Raw genomic sequence first — 23,885 nt, forward strand, 5'->3', positions numbered from 1 at the left:
AGACATTTGAATCAAAACTTTGTGTAATTTCTGATCCTTTTATATGTCAACAGTGGACTTGGTATTGTCCTCCTAAAGTCAATTAACATATCTTTTGTTTGTTTTTTCACATTTATCTGAAGATAGAATTTAATACACCACATCACAAAATTGTCCATCTAAAATTGTCTAAAACTGACTATCACAGAGTCATTAGCGTATTTGATAATGTGTCTATCCTCATACGAACTACGACTCATTAGTGTACATAATAAGAGGTGATAAGCAACATTCTTGGGGTGAACCTGTAGAACAAGATAACTGTTTAGAATATGCATCATTGACTGTAAGAGGGAGAAACATCATTGGCCACAGAGCTATTTTGAATGCCAACGTGGTGGTAACAACACATTGTAGGTCCTGGTCCTGGGGGAACGTCCTGGAGGAACGTACTAACTGTATGTGGTTGAGCGACAATAAAAACACGCTTTACTTGATTTGGCATTGTGCGCAGCAATCATGCAGAATGGGGTCCTCCACCACCATGCCAACTTAGATCCTTACAACACGGCCCATACTCACAATTTTAGACAGACTACACAACATCGTCACAGCTGAAGACCAAATTGATGAGGAGATGAGATGCATTGTCATCTGGGACAATATATCTTTCCACCAATCGGCTCTGGTCCAAAACTGGTTTCATCAGCATCCACAATTTTCACTCCAATACCTTTCACCATAATATTCTCCCTTCCTTAAGGCCATTGAGGATTTTTTTTCCAGCATGGCAGTGGAAGGTTTACGATCTCCAGCCCTATGTCGAGATACCCCTCATTCAAGCCATGGAGGGTGAAAATTTGCTTGTGTTTTTCCTTATTTGTGAAGCTATTTTGATAAATGTGCCTGATAAATAAATATGAATGCAAATGAGAGAGAACTGAATCCTTATGACCTTAATGCCAGGATATTCTAGCAAAACTAAGATATTAAAGCAAATGTTCTCACAACTCTGTTTTGGAAGTTGCATTGCATCCAGTGTTCGTGTAACTTAGTGTATAAAGCATAATTTAAAAAAAGTTTAAAAGGACAGTTCTCTCAGCACATATTCCTTAATCCTAAACAAACAGAAGTGGAGGCAGACGTTCAAACCACATCTCATCGTCCTTTCCCAGGGATTTAACCATGTCAAAATTCAGTCGCTACCTCGTTCCTGTGAGCCTCCCTCTTAAAATGTCACTCACATTATTTTTGTTCAAAAAACTTTTGTTTTGTCCCTCTTTCCTTTTCCTCCAACTCACCAAACATATTCAAGTGTTTTAAGTCACGAATCATTTTTCTTGAAATCTGTTTCTTGCTGTTCGGAATTCTCTGCAAACTGATAGGAGCTCCTGCTGTACAGGAAATCATAAAAACGTGTCTGAACTTTGAAACCAGCACAGGAGCAAAACAAGGTTTAAAAGAGCCAAACAACTTAACGCAAGCTGCATTAAAGAGAATTTCACAGTATCGGGACTGCAACATAATTCCACTACAAAATGAAAGAGACTGCAATAATAACATAGCTTGCGTGAGTTGAACACATTCAATACTGATCTGGTCTCAGCTCGGTTAGTCTACCTAAGTGCTGCTGTGATATGAAGTGTTGGGCCGACAAAGTGCTTGTTTTGTATGTGACATGTAGACGTGTTGGATGTGTTTTATTAGAGGGGGTTGACTTGTGTGTTGTTGGTATTGATCACAATGTTATAATGCTTGATTGAATGTGTACTGCCTAGCAGTTATCGACTGGATGAATGTAGGCGAATAGAAGGAGAGAGAGAGAGAGAGAGAGAGAGAGAGAGAGCTACTACATATTGTAGATAAGGTCAAATTATTCTCTTTAGACTTTCTCACTTTTAAACCCTGCTGCAATTATAATATTGTATTTATTTATTTTACTCTCAGTATATTAAAGACTATAACTCATTGACTCACATTCACAAACGTAAACACACATTGTCTCTGCTGATCTGCAATTATCTGAAACCATAATAAAGACAAACACATGCACAGCTAATGAGTATTTGTTTTAATTTTTTGTTGTCTTTTTGTTGGTGTGTTTTAATCTTGTGTGTGTGTGTGTGTGGGGGGGGGTAGATGAAGTTCAGTATTTGCATACTGTATGTGTGTGTATGGTGAGAAGAGACTAATTTGAACTCCAGTATGATGAAATCTCTAGAGGGTTGAATGTGAAAAACATCAGTGAGGTGTATAAACACACAACAAATACAAAGACACACACACACACACACATACACACAAACACACACACAATGGAGATCAGGAAGTTGCAATATGTTGAACATGCTGGAACAACAGAACACCACTGTGCAATCTTAATATTCATATCCAACAGGGATCCATTAGCATTTGGGGAGAGGGGAAAGTGTAATTAAAACAGTCAAGCACACAGCAACATATCAACACAATATAACTCACATAAGAATTATGAATTTCATATACTTCCAAGAGGTACTGTGAAAGTAAAAGAGGTACTATGTCAAAGTATAATAAAAAAAGTGAGCTTGTGCTCGTGCATTACTCATACAAAAGTAATATTTAGAAAATGTTGAAAAAAATCCATATTGTTCGCCACTAATCAAAATATTGGACTTTGTCAGTTCAAACCAGTCTGGTCATTCTCTGTTGACCTCTCTCATCAACAAGGCATTTCCGTCCGCAGAACTGACCCTCATTGGATGTTTTTTTTGCACCATTCTGAGTAAACGCTAGAGACTGTTATGTGTGAACATCAGTTCAGCAGTTACAGAAATACTCAAACCAGCCCATCTGGCACCAACAATCATGCCATGAGAAAACCATGCAGATATGGGTCAGGAGCTTCAGTTAATGTTCACATCAACCATCAGAATGGAGAACAACCGTGATTTCAGTGATCTGGACCATGGCATGATTATGCAAAGGACCCATCTCTACAGAGACAATAACATTGACTCAACCAATGGCGTGAGTTGGGGGTGGGACTATCTGCTTGTTTTATCAATGGCAGAAGGGGGGCATATTCAGAAAGCTGTTTTGAAAATCATGTTTATTTTTGCAATTCTGTTAGATGTTGCTAGTGGTACATAATTTACATACTTCAGCTTTAACTAATGTTAACAAATGGAACCTAATTGTCAAGTGTTACCAATATTTTATTTTGTGAGAAGAAAATGCAAAGGAAATCGGTTCCTGGAACAACTGTTAATTGTCAACAAACTGACCAGTCCACACACCGTACACAGAACACTAGCACTCCACTTCACTCTATCAAACTTAATTAAGTCATTAGAGGATCTCCAATTAACTCTACTAGCAGGCAGACAGGATGCTCGGCTAATAACAACATTCAACTGACTTTAGACAGACTGCTGGAGTCAAAGTTGACTTAAGCACTCTAGTAACAAAATAACAATGGTTTGAATTGAAAGGATTTGCCATCTGATTAGATGCAGGAGAAGATTGTCAAGAAGACAGTGAGTACGGGGTCAGAGTCAAACAGAGAGTGTCAGGACAGGGTCAACTGTTGAGTTACACATTAGATTTCTGAAATGATAGAGGACGATTACATTGCAAATATGATTAAATCAGTGTAAGTGAAAGCATGTCTGGCTATGAGTTTTAATTATTTGTGAGACTTTTGACACTAAGTTCTAATTTGAGTTGCTGCATTTAAAGGTGTTTTAAAATAGCCAATATATTTACGCATATGTAACGCATAGAATGCATCATTTAATTTTATATTATTGCAACAAGTTACTATATTTACTTTAAACAGCTTACAGTTAGATTTATTAAACACAATATTTTATCATATTGCTGTTGTTGGTGGTCCTAAGAACAGGTTTTACAGATACAAATATACATTTTAATTATTATTTTTTTTAATGTTGGGGTCAGATATGACCCGGATCCATAGGTTTGATGGGATTCCCCCAACCTTTAATAGCGGAAAAATTACTGTAATGGATGGTCTCTCATTGATTATTGCTTTAATACAACAGCCAACATAATACTTTATTTAATGGTAATTATTAAACTTAGGTGCTATACAAACACACACACACACACACCTAAAAATTATTGCAGCTGTAAATTCCGTCACTTTATTAATGTGAGATATGCTTCTGTGTGTGCACCCACAAAAAAATATGAAAGAGGCCATCCAATAAAAAAAGGACAATAGAGCGAATGAAAGAACAAATGAAGGAACATTCTAAATAACTAAAACAAAAAACATACAAACATACAAACAAAAGAACAAAGACGAACAAATGAACAAAATAAATAATAAATTAACAAACAAACAAAAGAACGAAAGGAACAAACAAAAACGAAAGAACAAACAAATAAACAAACAAGTGAAATGCAATTTAATTATGTCAAGTGACAAAACATGTAGCGTTATAGTGATTATCTGTTGCACTAAGTGTTCTATTTCACATACTATTAAAACAATAGTAGACAGTCTCCACTGCATACTTCATAAGTAAATTGACAGACAGATCATTTAAGGGGTTGGAAGTCGGCTTGAGCGAATTTCAGGAGTGGTGTTCAGAGATGGGCAGGGTGGAAGCTTTTGAAGAAGGGTCATCCAGAAGACTGTGGGAATTTGGATGTGTTTGTGGGGAAATGGGAAAATATCTGGCTTTTTTGGAGGGCTCTCGAGGAGGGACAGTGGAGAGAGAGGTGTAGTGGATATATTGTGTGTGATTGTTATAATTTTTGATTTGTTTTGTTTTTTGGTTTGTTTGTGTGTCTATAATCATCTGACTACTGTGGTGTTGTTGGGTGTTGGGGATTGGAAAAAATACAGTTTTCCATTCCCAAAATAGCCTGTGTGTGTGGTCTTTTCCTAAATATGTGTTTTTTCTAGTAGTGCCCTCTTGTGGGTGTGTAAGTGCTACAGCAAACAGATGCACATATGTGTTTAAATATACAGGCACCGATTAATCAGCAAGATATGTGTGTGTGTCTTCTGCTAAATTCATTTAGCCATGAATCTGCGTGAGAGTGTATAAAACCGATAAAAAAAGGTTAAAAAACATAGAGAGGCATTTGAAGAGAGTAGTGTGCTTATAAGGCCTCTTAAACATGAATAATTTAGACAAGCCTGAGGCGCTGCTACACTGCACACTTCTGCCAAGAGTTTGTGTGTCTTTGTGTGTTTGTATACATTTGTTTTGTTTGTGAATGACAACATTGCCATGACCTTAATCCATTATGACCAACATATGACATCACATGAACAAAAGACACGCAACATAGCAACATAAGTAAACTGATTCATTTGGAAAGACAAAGAGGGAGAGAGAGAGAGAGAGAGAGAGAGAGAGAGAGAGAGAGAGAGAATTTTTTTGAATTTTGACAATCCTTTTTATTACAAAAATATGACTATAAAATTATTCACAAAAACAAGTCACATATTTTCCAATTTAAAAAGAATTAACTCACATCAACACTTCCGAAATAACCAGTTCATTATCAACTAATGAACACAGCACATCATCACAGCACCACTCAATTTCAAAAATATTCAATGAACTCATTAGTTTATAAAAATTAAAATCGATTACAAGTCTTGATTTTACCATTTTTTTAAAAGCTGATATAAGTTCTTGTTCTCCTTTCTGTTCAATTATATTTCTCCTAGTTATATAAATGGCTAATTTTGCAATACCACCAATAACATTAAGCAATTGACATTTGTATCTTTTCTTAATAGTATACATACAACCAAGAATAAAATCCTGCTTTGTGAAACATACCTCAAAAGATTCAAAAAGAATTTCTAGAAGGCTAAACAAAAAAGAAAGTCTGCTACAAAACATAAAACAATGAAACACAGTCTCCCTTTCATTGCAAAAAGGACAATTTTCACTTACATTTGGGTTCAACATTGCCACAAAAGAATTAACTGCTATAGCCCCATGGAGTATCCTCCATTGAAGATCACCAACTCTTTTAGGTAAGGGGTATTTGTACAGAATCCTCCACACTGGTTTTGTTGTTTCAGTAATCTCTAATGTGTCTCTCCATACAGTATCACTTCTATTCTTTAACCATTTTATACTCATCACTTTCACAATACTTCTGTACAATGCTTTCCCTTTAACTTCAAAAAAATCAATTTGCACATCAATTTCCTTTTTCAACAAGGGATTATTATCGTTAAATGAAGTAAGGTCAGGTACAATACTTATATCTGGAAAGAAATCTTCACAGACTGGAAATATACATTTCTTATTATACTCATCAAGTAAGTTTCTTTCTTGTACATTCAAAGCACCCTGCAGCTTATCTAAAAAAAACGTTTAATGTATCGTGCAGATTTTACCTTTAAAAAGGCTGAAACTGCTTCTACATCTTTAAAATCAGGACCTGCATTATTTATAATGTGTTTCAACTGTAGAGATCCACTTCTGTACAACAAATCTGGTAGGAGACCAACAGGAGGGTCAATGCATGCAAGTCTATGCCAGAGGGAAGAAGCCGCAAGATTGTTGATAATGAGCGTGCGTCCTTTAAAAGACAACTGAGGAAGCAGCCATTTCCATTTTTTCAAACGTCCTGTTACTTTATCTGCCATTCCTTCCCAGTTCTTCTGCATGAAAGCTTCATTGCCCAAGAAAACACCAAGATATTTTAACCCATCTTTTTGCCATAGTAAGCCTCCAGGTAGAATGGGATTTCCTCCTTCCCATTTTCCAATCAATAAAGCATCACTTTTCCCCCAACTTACAGTTGCTGATGAAATCTCTTTAAAATCATTAACAATTTGTTTTATCATTTCAACATCATCACTATCATTTATAAAAGCAATAACGTCATCAGCATATGCAGAGAAATAAAAAGCATTATTACACTGTGGCAATGTTAGACCCTTTAACTTGTTTCGTAACATAGAAAGCAGTGGTTCTATAGCCAGCACATATAATAGCCCAGACATGGCACAACCTTGTCTAATCCCTCTCTGTACTTTAAAGGGGGCACACAAACTACCATTAATTTTGATCACACTCTCAATTTCACAATACATTGTTCTGATTATACTAATAAAACTTGAATTAAAACCAAAAGCTTGCAAAGTATGCCACAAATAAAGGTGTTCAACCCGATCAAATGCCTTCTCTTGGTCTAGAGATATAAGGCCAATGTTTATACCAAACAGCTTTGAAACTTCTAAAACATCTCTGATTAGAGTTATATTATCAAAAATCGATCTATTTGGTACACAATATGTTTGATCGTAGTGTATCACCTTCCTTATTATTTTACTCAATCTTGTAGCCAAAGTTTTGGACAAGATTTTATACTCGGAGCACAAGAGAGAAACAGGCCTCCAATTTTTTATATTTTGAAGATCACCTTTTTTGGGCAATAGAGTGATAACTGCCCTTCTACAACTGAGAGGAAGAAACCCATTAATGAGGCTTTCATCAAACACTAATAAGAGATCTTCTCTTAAAATGGGCCAAAAAGTTTTATAGAACTCAATGGGTAACCCATCAATCCCGGGGGATTTCCCATTCTCCATACTCATCATTGCTGTGTAAAGCTCTTGCTCTGTCAAAGGTTGTTGCAAACTTTCATTGATCTCTTCATCAAGTTTTGGCAGACCTTCAAAAAAACTACTAGTAATCTTTTCATTTATTAAATCAGCTGTATATAATTTTTTATAAAACTGTACAGCAACTTCTCTTATCTCAGAAGTTTTAGTTAATTCCTGCCCTGTATCAGAGACCAAGGAATGAATTATTCTGCTTTGACTGTTTTTTTTTTCTCCATACTGAAGAAAAATTTGGAAGGTGCATCCATTTGTGTAACTTTTTGGAAACGTGAATGAACCAGCACTCCCTGTGCCTTAATGTCCAACAGGTTTGCCAATAAAGTTTTCTTTGATGTCAGAGCTTCAATATGTTCTTTTTTGCCTGTAGATTCAGACAAACTGTACAAATCAACTATCTCAGTCTCTAAAATATTCAATGATCGAGTTATTTCTCTTGTTACATTAAGAGTGTATTGCTGGCAAATGTTTTTAATTTGTATTTTCCCGCAATCCCACCATTGCTGTAAAGAGCTATATAAGTGCTTTTGTTGTTTAAAAACATCCCAGAAAAAAGTAAAAGAATCTTTCAAATGTTTGTCATCGAGCAAAGATGTATTAAAATGCCAATAGGCGCTGTTTGACTTCACATGGCTCACTAGGACAGAACAAAGAACCGCACTATGGTCTGAAAATCCAACAGGATTAATTTGACAATATTTAAAAATATTGAACTGGTGCTTAAAGCTGTAAAACCGATCAAGACGTGCCAAAGACAATGCATTATCTTTACAATGAACCCATGTATATTGTCTTAATTTTTTATGCATATTTCTCCAAATATCACAGAGATCAAAAGTTTGAACGAGTTGCTTGATAACTCTTTGAGATGCAACATGTGGTTCTAAATGATTTCGGTCTATTTTATCATTCTCGGTACAATTAAAATCTCCACCTAAAACTAAAAAATCATCTGTATTTAGGCCTTTCAGAGTAGTGTTGACTAAATTTAAAAACAAAACTCTTTCCACTCCACTATTCGGAGCATAAATATTTAAAAAAACCATAACAATTTTTTCAAATTTAACGACAACTTTTAAAAAACGACCTTTTTCAATTTCGACAAATTCATAAGACACTGGAGTCATATTTTTACTAAATAAAATTGCAACACCTCCACTAATAGAGGATTTATGACTAAGAAAAAGTTGTCCTCCCCACTCTCTTTTGCAGTCCAGCTCATTTCTTTGATCACTATGGGTTTCTTGTATAAACATGACATCAACAGACTTCTGATTTATAAATTAATAACATCATCCTTTTACGAACTTCTCTAGCTCCATTTAAATTGAGAGTTCCAATTTTTAGTTGACTCATAGTTTTATTTAGGTTCAACAAGAAACTAAGATGGGAAAAAACAGTGTGTGTATATGGTCAAAAAAACCAACCTTAGGGATTTAAACCATAGCATTCTTCTCATCTCTAGGAATTTGTTTTTTTAACTTGTTTACAAACTTCCGTAAACGGTACACTTCAAGATCTGAAAAAGCCCCTTCCTTTATCAAATATTGGGCGTCTATCACAAATTGTGCACGATTAGGAAAATAATCCTCAATCTGCACACCTTTTAGCCCTTTCGTTTCCTGAAGAAAAACACTAATGTCTTCAGCTTTGTACAAAACATTTATTGCTTCATTTTGGGAACAAGCAGAAAATTCTGAACACACAGAAATGCTAGAATCAGAATCATCATCATCCGAAGCTATGATTTCATCTTCAGCATTGTCACTTTTTTTACCCTGTTTAGACCTACTGATTTTATCATTTCGACTCTTTCTTCTTTTAATTGGAGTTTTGAAAGTAGATTCAACTTCCATGTCCAATTCACAGTCATTCAATCTCAGATCTTCATTTACCATTTCTCTGTTTTGTTCTACAAACGCCGAAGATAATCTCAACCCCACCGCGTTCTCTGCCGCCACAGACTCCGCCACAACACTTCCATCATCAACAGGAGAACCAGACGCCCGCGTCTCTGCGCTGTTTACTCCCTGGATCGGCTCGACTATTGGTGTATTCGCGGGAATCGCCGCTGCACTAGTCTCGGATGCGCTGATTTCATCGACAGCAGCGCTCCCTGCTTTAACTGCCTCAATCTGCTCTGTGTTTTTGTTCACTTTATCAGGGCAGTTACGACTGAGATGCCCGATTTTCGCACAACCAAAACATTTGATCGTCGTATCAAATGATGCAAAGACAGCATAATCAAAGCCTTCTACTTTAAATTTGAAAACCAGGTCAAGTTCATCCTCGCCATTCTTCAGAATCATAAACACCTGTCTCCTAAAAGACACGAGATGTTTCACTAAAGGCAATTTACATCCTAGCGGAATTTTTTTGATGGGGGAAACTATCTTTCCATAACGTGACAATTCCTGCAAGATTAACTCATCTTTCACAAAAGGAGGGACATTTGAAATCATTATTTTCTTGGCGGGAGTACTCAGAGGAAACACCGGCGTAAGTAAACTTTGATTACGACACCATTTTGCACTATTTCATTCGCCTTCTCAATAGTGCTAAAAAAAAGCACAAATGCATTATTCATTCGCGAAGCGGACACAATGTTTTCATGACCCACAACGTCTCCTACAGCCAAACAAACATCTTCCACGTTAGCGTTTGAATCGATCTTCACTCCATGACGCCGAGTTAAATTTTCAAAAGCCATTGTGTTTGGAGTAGCCATGCTTCCTAGCAAAAATGCTGGAAGCAGACTATCCTCACAAAAACGATACAATAACAAAAAAAAAAAAAAAAAAGTTTGAAAAAAGCACTCTTACCAGCCACAGTCAGCTACCACTCACTTCCACACTCCGCCCACTCACTCCCAGCATGCACTCGAATGAGAGAGAGAGAGAGAGAGAGAGAGAGTGTTTGTTGGAAATGTGCAGAAAGAAAGTTTTCTCGTGGGACTGAGAGGGAGAGATTGAAAGTGGACAGAAATAAATGACTAAAGTCACTTGCTTTAGGAGCCTCTTTAACCTAACGCTAACACACACACACACACACACACACACACACACACACACACACACACACACACACACACACACACACACATGTTGTGTTTCCATGTTTTATGGGGACTTTCCATAGACATAATGGTTTTTATACTGTACAAACTTTATATTCTATCCCCTAAACCTAACCCTACCCCTAAACCTAACCCTCACAGAAAACTTTCTGCATTTTTACATTTTCAATAAACATCATTTAGTATGATTTATAAGCTGTTTTCCTCATGGGGACTGACAAAATGTCCCCACAAGGTCAAAAATTTCGGGTTTTACTATCCTTATGGGGACATTTGGTCCCCACAAAGTGATAAATACACGCTCACACACACACACACACACACACACACACACACACACACACACACACACACACTTCAAACATCAAAGGGATTGGCCAACCATGGTGGCCAACAGGTACAGTGTGTGCTGTTTGTATGGATGATACATAAAGTGACTAAGTGGAGAAAAGCCAAACATTTAGTAACATTTACTTCTGAAAACAGGCATCAATTCCTTACAAATATTACCATAATTACTACAGTTATTATCAACGATTGTTTTGGTGGAAACTGTTGTTAACATGGTATGCTTTTGTAAGGGAAATAATGAAGTTGCCATATATTTTAACAGTTTTAACAATAATGAATGCATTGTAACATTTTTAAAAAAAGTAAACAAAGGGAAGTGGATATTAGATGCTTCCTGTTAGCAAAGCTAGCATGGTATATCATGCATACTCAGTAACACTTTACTTCTGAATCCAATTTATAACTGTTTTATATACACTCACCTAAAGGATTATTAGGAACACCATACTAATACTGTGTTTGACCCCCTTTCGCCTTCAGAACTGCCTTAATTCTATGTGGCATTGATTCAACAAGGTGCTGAAAGCATTCTTTAGAAATGTTGGCCCATATTGATAGGATAGCATCTTGCAGTTGATGGAGATTTGTGGGATGCACATCCAGGGCACGAAGCTCCCGTTCCACCACATCCCAAAGATGCTCTATTGGGTTGAGATCTGGTGACTGTGGGGGCCATTTTAGTACAGTGAACTCATTGTCATGTTCAAGAAACCAATTTGAAATGATTCCAGCTTTGTGACATGGTGCATTATCCTGCTGGAAGTAGCCATCAGAGGATGGGTACATGGTGGCCATAAAGGGATGGACATGGTCAGAAACAATGCTCAGGTAGGCCGTGGCATTTAAACGATGCCCAATTGGCACTAAGGGGCCTAAACTGTGCCAAGACAACATCCCCCACACCATTACACCACCACCACCAGCCTGCACAGTGGTAACAAGGCATGATGGATCCATGTTCTCATTCTGTTTACGCCAAATTCTGACTCTACCATCTGAATGTCTCAACAAAAATCGAGACTCATCAGACCAGGCAACATTTTTCCAGTCTTCAACTGTCCAATTTTGGTGAGCTCTTGCAAATTGTAGCCTCTTTTTCCTATTTGTAGTGGAAATGAGTGGTACCCGGTGGGGTCTTTGGCCCATCCGCCTCAAGGTTGTGCATGTTGTGGCTTCACAAATGCTTTGCTGCATACCTCGGTTGTAACGAGTGGTTATTTCAGGCAAAATTGCTCTTCTATCAGCTTGAATCAGTCGGCCCATTCTCCTCTGACCTCTAGCATCAACAAGGCATTTTCGCCCACAGGACTGCCGCATACTGGATGTTTTTCCCTTTTCACACCATTCTTTGTAAACCCTAGAAATGGTTGTGCGTGAAAATCCCAGTAACTGAGCAGATTGTGAAATACTCAGACCGGCCCGTCTGGCACCAACAACCATGCCACACTCAAAATTGCTTAAATCACCTTTCTTTCCCATTCTGACATTCAGTTTGGAGTTCAGGAGATTGTCCTGACCAGGACCACACCCCTAAATGCATTGAAGCAACTGCCATGTGATTGGTTGATTAGATAATTGCATTAATGAGAAATTGAACAGGTGTTCCTAATAATCCTTTGGGTGAGTGTATATTAAAAGGGCTTCAGCACACTTCATAACATTACTTAAAATCTGTTAGACAGTTAAAAAAGCTACAATAGCTGACTAGATATCACATGCTAATATAGCTTATGATATCCATGTAGCAAAATATCATACTGATTACTGAGAAACCTGGGTCTATGGTAAAATAAGGGTCAACACTACAAGAAGGGGGATCATTTGTGTCTAGCTGTCAGGTAACAAGTCATAAAAGTCAATGTAAATATGTTTTAATGATGTGGTTTCTCTGGCTGTCCACATGCAGCTTAAATTTGTGTAAGTGATATACTGTAGGTGGACATCGACAATACACCCCTCATACAGTCTAAATAAATATTATGGCAAACACATACAGTGTACTGATTACTATTAACTATGGTAAAATAATGGTAAAATCCTGTATGAGCTGTCTAAATCTCAAATATTAAAGGAATAGTTCACCAAAAAGTGAAAATGCTGTTATAATATTCATCCTAAAGTCATTTCAAACATATGACTTTCTTATGTGAATAAGAATGTCCCCCCCGACACCAGAACAAAGAACAAAGGAATGACAAATTAAGTTGATAGTGGCACACACACACACACACACACACACACACACACACAAACACTAGAAAGGAACAGTTCATGCCACTTTTAGGACATTCAACATGAGTCAAAACATGGAACCCGGAGAGCATAGCTTTTTCTCCCCACAGCTGTCATCATCGCAGCGGGACATTACGGAAAACACCATTACAACCCTGATTTATTTATCAGCTCTAAAATTTCACTGCTGTGTGCAAACATAATGGGCTGTGATTTGGGCTTCATGACAGAATAGATATCACAAAACATTAGTCTGGCTCAATCAATGCGCTCCATGAATCATTAAATGGTGAATACTACAACATTTTAATAATGCATAAAGATATGACTCAGCATTCGCTACGTGAGTTTGAAGGATACACAATTATTAAAACACTTGGTTTTGCTTTTGTTTTTTACAGTTTCACTGGGTTTATGTATTGGGTGCGGTTACACAAGAGCCATTTAAACCCAGGTCTAAGGTGAAATACGGGTCGGCACTAAAAGAAGGGGGATCATATCACTGGTAACAAGTCATAAAAGTCAAAATTTGTAGTGATGTGGTTTCTCTGGCTATCCAAATGCAGCTCAAATTTGTGTAAGTGATATACTGTAGGTGGACATCGACAATACACCCCTCGTATAATCTAAATAAATATAATTCCAAACACATAGAGTGGGTATCGGTGGGAGTGCTTGCACTACCTGTAGGTGTATGTGCACAAACTGTGGGTGTGCTGTATGTTAATGAAGTGGAGCAAGCTGAATTTTTATATTATTATGTTCATATTTACAATTGTATTTATGATCTAATTTGTATTAATATTTTTCCAATTGTTATCAGAGTGATTTTTAAGTCACTACAAAACAAACCCATGGGAGAAGTTGGAGAGGATAATTTTTTTTAATATATTTTGGGTTCCTTTTATGTGTAAATTAATTTAATTAAATTTATATTTTTCAATAAATTATTAACATTTTTAAAGCTAAATCAAGCAGCTGAATCAACAGCAATCAACAAATCTTTAGCTATAAGAATTAGTTACCCCTTATTACAGTTGCAAAATCTATCCAAAGGCCATTGACAATGTTAAATATAAAATTTTTATATATGTTTAATATTAACATGTATAAAATATGTTAGGTATAATGTATAGTCAGGTAGTCATTATTGCCAAATAAACCCCCACAGGGTGATCATGTTTTGAAGGTAATAACTCATGTGGGGTTTATTTTGCGATTAAAATTGACTGACTGTACATTGCCCCCTTATTACACGGCTAGTATACCTACCAAATAAATGAATGAATGGACATGAAATGTTAATTTGCGCTGAAATAATGTTATTAGATGAGATGAAATAGACTCGAGTCTCAAGAAATTGTTGAATTCCACCTCCGGTTTAGCTTCTGTTGGTGTGTATATGAAAATGTCCATCTGACTGCGCATTATCCAGCTTATTACAAGACTGCTTACAAATTAAATAAATTAATTGCTTTGAATTTAAATAGTGTTATTGTCTACAGATTGCAGAGTAATATGAGAAGTTTGAAGGATGACTCGCAATACCCGGATGACCAGTCTGATACCAATTTATCCCTGGTTTTGTGGTTGTTATATAGAAATATCCTCTCCAGGAACCAGCACCTTATCGTGGTGGAGAGGTTTATGTGCCCTTATGATCCTGAGGGCTGTGTTGTCTGGCGACATGTGCTCCTGGTAGGATCTCCCAATCAAAGTGGTCTCAGGTGAGGGGCCAGACTAAGAATGGTTCACAATGACTCTATGGAAAAAACGGAAAGAGGAGGAGTTACCCTGCCCGGAGGAAGCCCGGGGCCCCCGTCTGGAGCCAGGCCCAGATGGAGGACTCGTCGACGAGCGCTTGGTGGCCGGGCTTGTCACGGAGCCCGGCCGGGCACAGCCCAAAAGAAGCGACGTAAAACCCCCTCTACATCCCTTGGGCCCACCACCCATTGGAGAAACCGCAGGAGTCGGGTGCGCTGCCATATGGGCGGCAGTGAAGGCCGTGGGCCTCGACGGACCAGACCCGGGCAGCAAAGGCTTGCTCTTGGGACGTGGAATGTCACCTCACAGGGGGGAAGGAGCCGGAACTGGTGAGGGAGGTGGAGCGTTACCAGTTGGATCTGGTGGGGCTTACATCGACGCACAGTTTTGGCTCTGGATCCGTACCCCTGGATATGGGATGGACTCTATTCTTCTCTGGAGTTTCCCAGGGTGTGAGGCGACGGGTGGGTGTGGGGATACTCACGAGTCCCCGGCTGAGCGCCACTACGTTGGAGTTTACCCGGTGGATCGAGAGGGTCGCCTCCCTACGCCTACGGGTTGTGGGGGGGGGGACTCTGACTGTTGTCTGTGCATATGCACCGAACAGCAGTTCAGAGTATTCGGCCTTCTTGGAGACCCTGAATGGAGTCCTGAATAGGGCCCCAGTAGGGGACTCCATAGTGATGCTGGGTGACTTCAACGCACACGTGGGAAATTACAGGGACACCTGGAAAGGCGTGATTGGAAGGAACGGCCTCCCTGATCTGAACTCAAGTGGATGTTTGCTATTAGACTTCTGTGCTAGTCATGGATTATCTATAACAAACACAATTTGTAATCGTGTCGTCGGATCTGAGGCCATATGTTTTGGACACTCGGGTGAAGAGAGGGGCAGAGCTGTCAACCGATCACCATCTGGTGGTGAGTTGGGTCAGGGGGTGGGGAAAGACTCTGGACAGACCTGGGAAGCCCAAGCGAGTAGTGCGGGTGAACTGGGAACGTTTGGAGGAGGTCCCTGTCCACGAGATCTTCAACTCACACCTCCGGCGGAGCTTTTCACGCATCCCTGTGGAGGTTGGGGACATTGAACCGGAGTGGGCAATGTTCAAAGCTTCCATTGCCGAAGCCACGGTGGAGAGCTGCGGCCTCAAGGTTTTAGGTGCCGCAAGGGGTGGTAACCCTCGAAAACCGTGGTGGACACTGGTGGTCAGGGAAGCCGTCCGACTGAAGAAAGAGGCCTTCCGGGATTTGTTGTCCCGGAGGTCTCCGGAGGCAGTTGCAAGGTATCGTCAGGCCCGAAGGGCTGCGACCTCGGCCGTGAGGGAGGCAAAGCAGTGGGTGTGGGAAAAGTTCGGAGAAGCCATGGAGAAGGACTTTCGGTCCGCACCAAAGTGCTTATGGAAAACCGTCCGCCACCTTAGGAGGGGGAAACGGGGAACCATCCAAGCTGTATACAGCAAAGATGGGACGCTGTTGACCTCAACCGAGGAGGTTATTGGGCGGTGGAAGGAACACTTTGAAGAACTCCTAAATCCCAACACGCCCTCTATGGTAGAGGCAGAGCCGGAGGCTGATGGGGGATCAGATTCTATTTCCCTGGGGGAGGTCACTGAGGTAGTCAAACAACTCCGCAGTGGCAAAGCCCCGGGATTGATGAGATCCGACCAGAAATGCTGAAAGCTTTGGATGTGGAGGGGGTGTCATGGATGACACGCCTCTTCAACATTGCGTGGAAATCTGGGACAGTGCCTAGGGAGTGGCAGAACGGGGTGGTGGTTCCCCTCTTCAAAAAGGGGGATCAGAGAGTGTGTGCCAACTACAGGGTATCACACTTCTCAGCCTCCCCGGTAAAGTTTACTCCAAGGTGCTGGAGAGGAGTGTTCAGCCGATTGTCGAACCTCGGATTGAAGAGGAACAATGCGGTTTTCATCCTGGCCGTAGAACGACGGACCAGATCTTTACTCTCGCAAGAATCCTGGAGGGGGCCTGAGAGTATGCCCATCCGGTCTACATGTGTTTTGTGGATCTGGGGAAGGTGTATGACCGGGTCCACCGGGAGAGACTGTGGGAGGTGCTGCGGGAGTACGGGGTGGGGGGGTCCCCTCTTAGGGCGATCCAATCCCTGTATGTCCAAAGCGAGAGCTGTGTCCGGGTCCTCGGCACGAAGTCAAGTTCATTCCATGTGGGGGTTGGTCTCCGCCAAGGCTGCGCTTTGTCACCAATCCTGTTTGTGATATTCATGGACAGGATATCGAGGCGTAGTCGGGGTGGGGAAGGTGTGCGGTTCAGTGGGCTGGGGATCTCATCGCTGCTTTTTGCAGATGATGTTGTCTTCATGTCATCATCGGTCCGTGACCTTCAGCTCTCACTGGATCGCTTGGCAGTCGAGTGTGAAGCAGCTGGGATGAGGATTAGCACCTCTAAATCTGAGGCCATGGTTCTCAGCAGGAAACCGATGGAGTGCGTACTCCAGGTAGGGAATGAGGTTTTGCCCCAAGTGAAGGAGTTCAAGTACCTCGGGGTCTTGTTCACGAGTGAGGGGACAATGGAGCGGGAGGTTGGCCGGAGAATCGGGGCAGCGGGGGCGGTATTGCATTCGCTCTATCGCACCGTTGTCACGAAAAAGAGCTGAGCCGAAAGGCAAAGCTCTCGATCTACCGGTCAATTTTTGTTCCTACCCTTCATGACCGAAAGAACTAGATCGCGAGTACAAGCGGCCGAAATGGGCTTCCTCAGAAGGGTGGCGGGCTTCATCCGTGAGGAGCTCGGAGTAGAGCCGCTGCTCCTTTGCGTCGAAAGGAGTCAGTTGAGGTGGTTTGGGCAACTGGTAAGGATGCCCCCTGGCCGCCTCCCTAGGGAGGTGTTTCAGGCACGTCCAGCTGGGAGGAGGCCTCGGGGAAGACCCAGGACTAGGTGGAGAGATTACATCTCCACACTGGCCTGGGAACGCCTCGGGGTCCCCCAGTCAGAGCTGATTAATGTGGCTCGGGATAGGGAAGTTTGTGGCCCCCTGCTGGAGCAGCTGCCCCCGCGACCCGACTTTGGATAAGCGGTTGAAAATGGATGGATGGATATAGAAATATCAGACCGCTTGATGGCACGATTGACGAATCAGAATCGAGTATTCCAGAAAGTCATGTACACAAATTAGTAATTCACATTAGAACAAATTTGTGCTTCGTTTGCTGTCATTAATTTGCATTTATATTCTCAAATATATATTGCATTGCCCATTGGTTAGGCTGCTTTATTAGATATTGACATTAGCCTTTAAAAAAAAATAAAAAATCCGGTTGACCACTAGTGTCAGAATGTCTGATTTAAGATCAATGCTATACAGTACATGTCTTCATAGGGAAATTATTCTGTAATCATTATGAACAATCCCGTCCAGATCTGAGCGTACTTTATATAAGAAAATGCACTTAAATATATCAAATAAATGCTGTGTATTCCACAAAACAATGCCTTTATTTTCATGATAATTCTGATGTCTTTGACACAATCTCACCTTTCGTCCGGTATCTGGACATCTTTGGGCCAGGATTCTGGTATTTCTGTCACAAATCCCATGTCATCGTGAGAGCTAGATGATGATTGGTTGGACAAGCGGGCAGGGAGAACAGGTGGCCTATCATCTTCAATGATGACGGTGTCATCCTGGGGCATGTTCACAGTGGGGGACAGCTGGTAGTTACCTGAGAGAGAGAGAGAGAGAGAGAGAGAGAGAGAGAGAGAGAGAGAGAGAGAGAGATGAAAGAAAGAGTATGTCAAGGCTTCGCATGAAAAAGCCAAATCACAATTTAGTTCATTGTTTGTTTTTGAGTTGTGCCTCACTAATCTGTAAGACAAACTGGCACTGAGAAAACTGTGGTTTCTATGTAATCAGTGATTGACTTTTTGAAACACATTTAGTAATCAAAACATCACCAACTCCATAATGAGTGTGAATTCAGTGCTGCTTCATTTCGGCTCCATGACAGCAGAGTAGCAGTCAGTTGCCAGACATAAAGATAGCATTGCTGTCACTGCAATTTCAATGATGGAGGAAGTCTGATCTGTATTCTACCCATCACAACCAATCAGCAGACAGGTGCAGATACTCATCTCTTTGAAGCAAGGGTGAAGAATGGATATGGAATCAAAAAATGCTTACAGGAATAGAACATTTAGTGGTCAGAGTTTATATAAGGTGGTCTTAACTACTATGTACTAACAGTAAATACATAAAAGACTATGTATTCACTGTGTAACTGCACGTTGTTCTGCAAAATTCCCACATTTGCTGCTACTGAGGTTGAGGTACGGGTAGGTTTAGGAGTGAGGCATGGGTTAGGATTAGGGATAAGAGTTTTGGGGTAAGGGTTGGGTTAGGTGTAAAGTTAACAGTATAACTAAAAATTTTATGAAATGCAAGTACTTTAAATGTAATTGTAATGCAACAACATGTATGTACATAAAAAGTACAGTTGAAGTCAAATATATTTAAACTCAGTTTTTCACACTTCCTGACATTTAATCATAGAAAACATTCCCTGTCTTAGGTTAGTTAGGATCACTACTTTATTTTAAGTGTTAATAATGTGAAATGTCAAAATAATAGTAGACAGAATTATTTATTTCAGCTTTTATTTCTTTCATCACATTCCCAGTGGGTCAGAGGTTTACATAGAATTTGTTAGTATTTGGTAGCATTGCCTTTAAATTGTTTAACTTGGGTCAAACATTTTGGACAGCCTTTCACAAGCTTCTCACAATAAGTTGCTGTAATTTTGGCCCATTCCTCCAGACAGAACTGGTGTAACTGAGTCAGGTTTGTAGGCCTCCTTGCTTGCACATGCTTTTTCAGTTCTGATTGTATCAGATTGAGGTCAGGGCTTTTTCATGGTCTTTTCAGTACCTTGACTTTGTTGTCCTTAAGCCATTTTGACACAACTTTGGAGGTATGCTTGGGGTCATTGTCCATTAGGAAGACGCAATTGCAACCGAGCTTTAACTTCCTGGCTGATGTCTTGCTTCAATCTATCCATATTATTTTCCTTCCTCGTGATGCCATCTATTTTGTGAAGTGCACCAGTCCCTCCTGCAGCAAAGCACCCCCACAACATGATGCTGCCACCCCCCATGCTTCATGGTTGGTATGGTGTTCTTCGGCTTGCAAGCCTCACCATTTTTCTTCCATACAAAACGATGGTCTACGTTCATCTCTAGGAGACAGAATGGGTCTCCTTCCTGAGCGGTATGATGGCTGCATGGTCCCATGTTGTTTATACTTGCATACTATTGTTTGTACAGATTAACATGGTACCTTCAGGTGTTTCAAAATAGCTCCCAAGGATGAACCAGACTGGTGGAGGTCCACAATTTTATTTATTTTTGATTTCCCCATGATGTCAAGCGAGTTTGAAGGCAGGCCTTAAAATACATTCACATTTACACCTATAATTCAGTACACCTCCTATCAAAAGCTAATAGGCTAGTTGTCTAAAGGCTTGACATCATTTTCTGGAATTTTTCAAGCTGCTTAAAGGCACAGTTAACTTGGTGTATGTAAACTTCTGACACACTGGAATTGTGATATAGTCAATTAAAAGTGAAACAATCTGTTGGAAAAATTGCTCATGTCATGCACAAAGTAGATGTCCTAAAAGACTTGCCAAAACTATAGTTTGCTAATATTAAATCTGTGGAGTGTTTTTGACTTAAACCTAAGTGTATGTAATCATCTGACTTCAACTGTACATTGTATCAAATGGTTAAATACAAAGTAGTTAAAGATGCCTAATATATAATGGGTCAAATTTAGTCATCAACTACATGTCCCCATGATGTTCCAACCCTGCATTTCTTTATACTGACAAACACAAAACAAGATATTAAATGATGGGCAAACTTCAGAAAGGATACAGAAGCATTATAATAACAGCTGCATAAATTAATTTGTTAACGCATGCAATTAATTAAAAAAGTTTAACGAGTCAAGTCTTCTTAATTGCAATTAACACATTTACCATTAATACAGAATAAACCAGAATAAATACTGATTGAAAGCATTGAACCTTTGCAATGTGTCTGCCTGGAGTCATTGCAGTTAAGCACACACCACACACACACAGCAGTGATTCAGTGTCAATGATAAAGTGATGGGGAAGAAGCTCTTAACACTATTTGATTTACAACAGTATTTTTCAGCCTAAGTATGGTGCTTTTTTATTTCCATAGAAGCACTTCTAGTCTATCACCAAAACACAGAATCAGACATTTTTGTCTACAAGCGTTTTTCACGTGGAGCTCAAAGCGCCGCTTGATGCTGACGCCAACGCAAATAATGAACGCAGCTTCACAATTGCTGTAACAAAGTGGATAGCCACAGTCTGCGTGGAGGATGAGAATTTAAGAGATTTAATGCCCATTGCAATGAATATGCAACCTATGTGGGGACTATTTCAACTAATCAAACTCCCACTTAAACTTATGCCGAGTTTACACTACACAATTTTAGGCTCGATTTTCACTCGCCGACTCCTTTGTGGAGATCGTCGACAAAAGCCCGAAATCATAGGCAAATCAGTGCTTGTTCCCGTGAGCGACAAACGCAATGTATGAATTATCAAAGACGCGATCTGACAGAAGCGCAGAAGCCTCGCCGATGTCAGCGAGATATCTAGCATGTTAAATATCAGGACCTGTCTGCGATTCCAAATCTCGAAATGTGAAATGTGTTTTGACTGAATACAACTGCAGCGTTGACTTACAGCCAATGAGAGAGCAAGAAACGGGGCATGGGAAGTTTCAGTGGGAGGAGTCTTGATGAACCATCAATAGAACATCAACTAGCATGGCTGCGGTATCAAGAAATTCTCATTGGACTGAAGAAATGGAGGAATAATTTGTGGAACATTAGCAGCAACACCAGTGCCTATGTGATGTTTCATCTGAACTGTAGCACAACCGGGTGGAGAATGAGAAGAGTTGGAGAGAAATTGCCAATTCTCTTGGGCAGTCAGGTAAGCAAAAAGGTAGAGTTTTCAGTATGATGTACTTTTTCATATTGTAACCAATATGATGCCTTTACACATTATGTAAAGGCGATAAAAACATACACATCATATTCTGAAATGCATAACATTTGATCACAAATGACCATATGATCATTTGTTCTCGTATCTTGTATCACTTCTGAAATGTAATTGAATCCAGGCATCAGACATCTTTGAAAGTCGTGTAGTGTGTAGGAGGCAAAACGAAACATGTAATGACACTTGTTATTGTGCTATTTTACTGCATTTGCATCTTTATGATGTGGAAGACTTTGTATAGAAAGTGTAAATAAAGCATTATATTGCTACAAATTGTTTTGATTGATTTCCTAAGAAGTAAAATGTGTTAGATTTTGACAGGGAAAAAATATATACAGCACTTTCAAAATATGTGATTAATCGCGATTACCTACGACAAATTTTGTGATTAATCGCAATGTAAAAATAATAATCGATTGGCAGAACTAATTACAATAGTATCAATAAGTTCATATGACTTATTTCAAGTCTTCTTATGCCATCAGATAGATTTAAGTAATTTACTGATATTTTTTAAATGGCTTAATATGCTGTATAGACTACAAAAACAGTGCATTGAAAACACTGATGCTAAACATCATTGGTTCTTCAAACCATATTTGAATTCAGAGCTGCTCTTTTGCCACAGTAAAGGATAAGATTCACCATGAATAATGACTTAAATTTAGCTATGTTCCTGACAAAGATTTTATACGGCTTCAGAGGACTTGGAATATAAAGCATGAGTTGAAACTAATCCCTGCTGGAACAATATGAGGGTGAGTAAATGATATCAAAATCTTTATTTTAAGGTGAACTATCATTTTAATTGTTACAGGCCATGCATGTGATGCTCCAGTTGGAGCATTAATCAGTTCTGAACACATATTTAGATGTGCCCAAAGTCTACAAAATAACCATTAATGCACTGTGCAACAACAGCCCTGTTTCTATAGATGCAAATACAACAATAAGCCTACATTTTTGTTGGAATAAATGGTTTTTACTAACTGTAGGCATTATATGTGGAAACGCAGGTACAGAAAAGTAACTTACTACAGTACAGTATATCAATATGTCAAGTAAAATCATTTTGCAATTTTTGCAGCTTAAGAACAATCAAGCATAATTGCTGATAGATGAAAACCAAATAGCACTGGCCTCCTAACTATGACCCAGAAAACAAATGAGCTTTAATATAAATAAATTAGGGTTTAATGTTTTGCATCATTGGGTCAGGAGTACAGGGTTTGAAATCTGGTGATAACAATTAATAAACACTTCAACACAGGCCATATGTTATAGATAGACCAGAAGTCTGGAGTTTAACTTGAAAAATGTAAGAAAAAAATGGGAAAGCAGCAACAGATTTAGCATTTTTTGGGTGAACTATCCCTTAGTTCACCCAAGTGGTAACTGAAAGGTTGTTGGTTCAAACTCTGCAATGGTCGATTTAATAAACATAATTTTTTCCAACACCCCCAACCTTGTGTTACTCCAAGAAAACAATGTACTAAGTGTTTCATTTGATTTCTTCAATAAGGAAAAAATGCATACCAACATTGGCTCTGGCATTCTCAAGGTTACCCTACAAGAAGCCTTGATGCTGTAAGAAGTCTGTCCCTGTAGACAGGAGCCAAGAGCTTCCAGACCCCAGAGCTTCAATCTCAGAGCAACCATCCACTTGACAAATGGCAGAGTTACCAAGCAGTTGCATCAGCTTATCAAAGACACACTTTTCCTCTGCTACAAGACCATTTTGCAGAGAAAATGAAGAAATACAAGATCTGTCCTTGGCACATTTTTTGTCATTGAC

At 39.5% G+C, this 23,885-nt stretch overlaps 1 protein-coding gene across 3 annotated transcripts in view; it reads right to left on the reverse strand.

Annotated features, from left to right (window-relative positions):
* Positions 1–23,885, reverse strand: part of LOC127634176 (partitioning defective 3 homolog) — a 582,251-nt gene that overhangs the window by 189,319 nt on the left and 369,047 nt on the right. For all 3 annotated transcript variants that reach the window (XM_052113607.1, XM_052113605.1, XM_052113604.1), the window contains exon 15: positions 18,523–18,709. In XM_052113607.1, coding sequence (XP_051969567.1) covers positions 18,523–18,709 — 187 coding nt within the window. The remainder of the gene's footprint in view (positions 1–18,522; positions 18,710–23,885) is intronic.

Source organism: Xyrauchen texanus, chromosome 41 (assembly GCF_025860055.1).
Source record: "Xyrauchen texanus isolate HMW12.3.18 chromosome 41, RBS_HiC_50CHRs, whole genome shotgun sequence".
Classification (NCBI taxonomy): domain Eukaryota; kingdom Metazoa; phylum Chordata; class Actinopteri; order Cypriniformes; family Catostomidae; genus Xyrauchen; species Xyrauchen texanus.